The 6,335-nt window shown below is 35.4% G+C and overlaps 1 protein-coding gene across 1 annotated transcript; it reads left to right on the forward strand.

Annotated features, from left to right (window-relative positions):
- The first annotated feature begins 3,439 nt into the window (after positions 1-3,439).
- On the forward strand, positions 3,440-6,056 carry LOC142985494 (uncharacterized). Its single transcript, XM_076133705.1, has 2 exons — positions 3,440-3,586; positions 3,668-6,056. The coding sequence occupies exon 2, from the start codon at positions 3,740-3,742 to the stop codon at positions 5,597-5,599; it is 1,860 nt and encodes a 619-aa protein (XP_075989820.1). The 5' UTR covers positions 3,440-3,586; positions 3,668-3,739; the 3' UTR covers positions 5,600-6,056.
- The last annotated feature ends 279 nt before the right edge of the window (positions 6,057-6,335 follow it).

Genomic DNA, 6,335 nt, shown 5'->3' on the forward strand with positions numbered 1-6,335 from the left:
TAACAAAACTTGTAGGAAAATGCGATTCTAAAGTGTTTATGCATGAGAACAACTGAGAACAACACTTTTAGATATTCATATCTATGTGTTGTTGTTACTTGTGTGAATTTTTTCTCATTTACGCTATAATGTAAAGTAAATAAATCATTTTTAGTAATTATTTTTATTTTATTATATTTTTATCATTGTAGCGTGTGGTGGTTTTAATCTCAACCGGGAAAAAGATTTGTGTGTTGAACACAAGAATCAGTTCCGAGCATTGTTGTTAATTTATAAATATGAATATGTTCTGTATGTTTTATGGAATAAACTCTGTTTAGTTTAGAATTAAATGTCCGCGGGTGAATTGTTGTAAAATTGCCGGGTATTTGGTTAATCTCGTGTTAAAAGCATCGGATACCGACAATGTCAACTCTCTGAACTGCTCAATAAATTAGTAAAAACAAGACCATTATTGTATAAGTACCTAGATTTGTTAATGTCCAGTGCCTCTCTTCCGAGAAAGATGAAGACGCTCTCCCAACGTTCGCAAATTTCGTCAAACTTCATTGCAACGGGTCATGTCCTCATAAATAAAAAATGAATAAATAAATATAATTGGTCAAACTCACACACGCTCATTTGATTCCAAACTAAGCAGAGCTTGTACTGTGGTAACCAAATAACTGATAAACATACTTATATACATACATCAACATCCAGGCTCAGAACAAATACTCGTGCTCATCACACAAAGATTTGTCTCGTTTTTTTTATTTTCAGAGAATAATCTAGTTCCGAGAAAATGACTCAATGGAGGTAAAGTGAAGGGTAAGTAAAATGAAACTGATAGGTTGACCCTACCACCTAATTAGGCGAATTGATACTGTAAATTTTTAATTTATATAAAAATATAAAACACATACAAAATATAAAAGAAGTCAGCTGGAATTATTTTCAACTTCGGATGTCTGCGCCTAAAGCTATAATGCTGGGGCCACATTAGCGGCCAACGTCCAATGCCCATTATCGCGGTAATTATCGCGATAATTTTTAACGCGCTAAAGTAGGTGGCTACACTTAATACGGCCAACGTGATTTGACGTTTGGCGATAAAACGGCGTAAAATTTACTTAACGGACTGCAAAGATGGACGTTGACCGAGGTCTGTATTTTATATATATCTATACTAATATTATAAAGCTGAAGAGTTTGTTTGTTTGTTTGTTTGAACGCGCTAATCTCAGGAACTACTGGTCCGATTTGAAAAATTCTGTCAGTGTTAGATAGCCCAGTTATCGAGGAAGGCTATAGGCTATATAACATCACGCTTTAGTCATTAGGAGCGGAGTAGCAACAAAAATGTTACAAAATCGGGGAAAATTTTGACTCATTCTCTTAAGTGACGCAAGCGACGTTGCGCGGGTCAGCTAGTAGCATATGTATTGCAAACACAAAACACGTGCGATCCCGTCGAGCTTCCGACGCACACTGACTGGCGTAGTGTGACCGCTTTATCGCATTAATTCTCGCGTTATTCCCTTTGATGTACCGCCACTTGAGTTATCGCTTAATGTCAAACGACAATGTAAATGCCGTTGTCAAATTATTGCGTTAAGTCGTGGCTACATCTACGGATAACGTCCTTTAACGCGATACCGTAAAACGGGGTGAATAGAATTCGCGGGGTGAATAGAAAAAAAATCAGGAAAGTTTTCAAGGCTAATATTTGAGTACTTCTCGTTGAAGAATTTTGTTCAAATTTTAAATGATTACACGTCGATATTACTTCTCTGCGGTGTTATAATTGTTTAAATGTTTAAATTGATATTTATACCCAAAAAATTGCTTCAAAGTCTACCGTCCTTGAATGCCTTAATATCGACCCTAGAAACTTTGGATTTAAAGTGGGATTTCTTTTCTAATGAGTTGTTTGAAGTGTTTATCTCTTTAGATGTATATTAATTTATAAAGATACAATATTGTTAATTGAAAAAACGTTTTTAAGTCTAAAAAATATGTTTAAATCATGGAAATAGTAATTTTTTTGTATAAACGGGGTGAATAGAATCGTTTGAAGGGTGAATAGAACTACAGTATGGGGTGAATGGAAACATAGCAGGGTTCAATAGAAACGCGTGAGGGGTGAATAGAAACGAGTGAGGGGTCAATAGAGATTAATAAATAGGGTTGTCAAAAACTGTAAACTAAATTAACATATTATATCAGCTTAGCCTTTCTTCCAAGCTATGTTGGAGTCGGCTTCCAGTCTCACCGGATGCAGCTGAATACCATTGTTTTACATGGAGCGACTGCCTATCTGACCTCCACAACCCAGTTACCTGGGATAACACGATACCCTTCGGTAAGACTGGTTGTCAGACTTTCAAGCTTCTGAATGCTGTTAACGACTGTCAAAGATCTTCGAAAATGACAGCCGGGACCCACAATTTAACGTGCCTTCCGAAACACGGAGGAACTCGATATGTATAAGATGGTCACCCATCCACTAATCAACCTCGGCAAGCATGGCTTAACCTCAGAGATCGATCCGCGCGGCTGTTGTTAACTAAGCCACTAACATAAACAATGAAAAATTAATAGTCATTAATCTTCTGAACATCACAATTATCATTGTATCAAAGTTATAACGGCAAACTACTGCATATAGTATGAAAGTTAGTTAGGTTATCTTGCTTTATTTTTTGAGTTAAAGTAATTATCAACGGTTATTTAAATTTTTAAACACACAACCTCCCTTTCCAGTATGTTGGATAAGTCGTCTTTGGCAGCCCTAACTGTTTTTCCATTCACCCCTTTGGTCGTTTCGATTAACCCCTATCGCTGGGTGAATAGAAAATGACCATTTTTTTAAGGAAATATCGTAAAATTATGCATATTTTTGGACAAATATGGTTTTAGCTCTTTCTTCATGGCGCCGGACATGATATAAAAGAACCTGACAATAAAAATAACAAGTTATTCGCAACAAATTTTTAGGCCAAAGTTGAAAATCGTTTCTATTCACCCCGTTTTACGGTAATTAATGGCATTTCCCGGTAGTGTTGCCCCAGCATAAAGGAACGACATTTAGTGCTGCCATTTTATCCTCGAATATAAGTTGATCACAATATTTCGTTCTAAGCAAGTAAAAAAAGAAATACTGCGAGCAATTATTAAAATATGTGTACAATAATTATAATTACCTACTGCATAAACATATTAATTACCGTTTAAGTAAATAATAAATAAGTTTTATGCAGTTTTTTTACTATAGCAACATTATAATGCATGTAATATTGACGTATTACCTTATCAAATGCAAGAGTCGCGGTGAAAAAAAGCTACTAACATTTTTTAAACGAATCATCTCGAATATTCTTTTGACAACTGCTGCCATATTGTAACATATGACATACTCTTAAAATAACCACAGTAATACACAAAGTAGATTTTCATGTTGTCAAATCAAAGTTTTTTGTTGCACCAAAACATTATTTATTCGTTATATTGTGGGTAATATGTTACAAAAATAGCAAAATTTCTTTCCCAATATGTCATGACATGTAGAAAAGTGCGTGAATCCATCGGATACTGGAGAGAAACGGTAAAAATATGCAAATAAATATCTTCGTTCGTAGTTCTTTGTTATAAATATTGAAATAAAAGTGTTGTAATTGTCTTGCAGATAACTGGTACAGCTGTAAACAAGAGATAAACGTCGTTATAGTGGTGGGCGGACGAGTACAAGCCCAGAAAAATGGCGTTTTCTTTGCGTAAGATGTTTTCAAATATATCATACTTTTCTAAATCTGGTGATCAGGGCAGTCCTGGCGATTATCCTGATGAAGAGCTTTCTCACCGTCGCTTTGTTCCACGGCAGCAATCACAAAACATCGATTTCGAAGCCATAGAACCTGATTCAACATCAAAATTATCTGCAACCAGTCTCAAATTGCCAGTTTCTGTACAAAAATTTACTGCGAAAAAAGGTTCGTTGTCCGATACAGACTTACTTAGTATTAGCGATGTTTCTAAGAACCGTAGAATGAAGAAAAATTTAAAATTAGATATTAAAAAAGCAAGTCAGTCTATGACGGACAGTCTTTCTCATACAAGCAGTGCTTACATAGAAAATACTCCGAAACATATCTTATTGGATAGCAAAAGTGCAGATTTATTCAGTGAAAAATTCAGGAAATTGAATTTCAGTCGGTCATTTGAGTTCGACCCTACTTCAGAGTCTTCAGACGATGATTTGGACATAGAATCATTGTCCGAATGTTCCGATACAGACATCTCGGTGAAAGAAGATGATAAATCTGAAATAAAAATGTGTAGAAAAGTAGAATCTCGGTGTGACAACCAACTTGTACCGTCGGTTACTCCAGAATCATTCGGAGACGTTGAAATGGATAGAAACGAAGAAGAAAGAATCTCATTACTGCTAAATTACCAAATGAAATTCGAAAAGGTTGAATGTGTATTGAAAAAATTACTGTCTGAGTTCCAATTTCATATTGAAGTGTCTAAAATATTTAATGGGAGATCCATTGTGACCGCTTTACCTGGTACTGACGTGACCAATATCCCTAAAATGTTGGGACAAGTTACATATATGGATAATATGAACCGAGAGAGCCCGGATTCCTGGAATATCATAATGGAAAAGGAGGATACAGCAACGAAACTAAAGTTTAGAAAACAGCTTTTATCCTTAAAACACTGTTTGGACAACTTCGCAGCAAATCATTTGCAGAATACGGAATCGAAAATTTCGAAAAACAGAAAAATTAAAAGGAGTATCACTTTCGAAATGCATAAAGGAAAACGTATGCATAAGAATATTAAAATGTCAATCAAAAAACGTATAAAACATTTTGATTTTCCGGACTATAGGGATGCTTTTATCAACCTATTTGAAATGGAAACCGATGAAACCGACCAGTCACCATTTGAAGATGAAACTCAAAAATGTTCATGTGGTTGCCACAACCAGTCTTTAAACCAGTCCGATTCCGGTCTCACTACAAAGACAGAAAATCTTTCAAACCAATCTATTACGTCTTCCATCGGTAACTTTACTTTGGATTCCACTACTCTATCAGCGTACTCAGAGTCTTTAGATCAAGTGATAAGTTACAACAGTTTTCAAGACACAAGCCTTTTAAATACACTGTTGCAAAAACCAGCCATTGAACGCATTACTTTCTACGTGCAAGTCCACAGTATACAACTAAAATGTGAGGTAACCGATTGTTATGAATCGAAAAACGCGATATCTTTCTTCTGTCCGTCTTGTGAAAGTACTGAAAACGAGGAAGACGGTCTTCTTAAACACATTTTGAGTCAAAAACATTGTGAAAAAGTCCACTTTTTGTATAAAACTGCGTATATTAAGAAATGTGTAGCGTCTGGTAAAGAAATACAACCTAGTACTGTTTTAAATCCGATGCGATTGTACCGTGATGATAATAAAATTGTGTGTTTCGGTGATGCTATGTACGCTTGTTCGCTGTGCTTTGAAAACTTGATTGTTGGAGAATCTATACTAATGGCCCATTGCGGTGAACCGATACATTTGGAACGTAAAGAGAAACTTTTTGAAATATTCGAATGATTTTTCTTTATTCAGTCTTTCATTTATGCTGTCTGTTGATATAAAATTGTGGATATTTTAGTTAAAATTTTACTCAAAAATTTTATTTTGAATGAAATGAAAATTTTCAGTTGCAAATGTGTTGATTAAGTTAAGATTCTTCAACAAAATGTGAATTGAATATAACTATTTTCCTTTCATGTCTGAAAACTATTTAATATTTAAACTCTTGAAACTATCTTTGCTTCCAACTGTCAGTAAGGGATAGAATTACTATAGTTTATTTATCAACCTAATGTCAAAATAGTACGTTTGACATGAGTTAACTGTTGTTATGTTAAACAACAACCGTGACTTGAAGCACGGAGACGCTCAGCTCAAACACTGCATACATCTATGTAATGTTACTTAACACACTGATCGTTTACCGACCGGTGAGCGCTACTAGCTAGTGTCAAAGTAGTTGGTACGTTTGACATGAGTTAACTGTTGTTATGTTAAACAACAACCGTGACTTGAAGCACGGAGACGCTCAGCTCAAACACTGCATACATCTATGTAATGTTACTTAACACACTGATCGTTTACCGACCGGTGAGCGCTACTAGCTAGTGTCAAAGTAGTTGGTACGTTTGACATGAGTTAACTGTTGTTATGTTAAACAACAACCGTGACTTGAAGCACGGAGACGCTCAGCTCAAACACTGCATACATCTATGTAATGTTACTTAACACACTGATCGTTTACCGACCGGTG

This window comes from Anticarsia gemmatalis, chromosome 30 (genome assembly GCF_050436995.1).
Source record: "Anticarsia gemmatalis isolate Benzon Research Colony breed Stoneville strain chromosome 30, ilAntGemm2 primary, whole genome shotgun sequence".
Taxonomy (NCBI): Eukaryota; Metazoa; Arthropoda; class Insecta; order Lepidoptera; family Erebidae; genus Anticarsia; species Anticarsia gemmatalis.

Bases quoted from the DNA above. Each gene is read 5' to 3' on its own strand.
- LOC142985494 (XM_076133705.1), top strand. From the start codon at position 3,740: ATGGCGTTTTCTTTGCGTAAGATGTTTTCAAATATATCATACTTTTCT.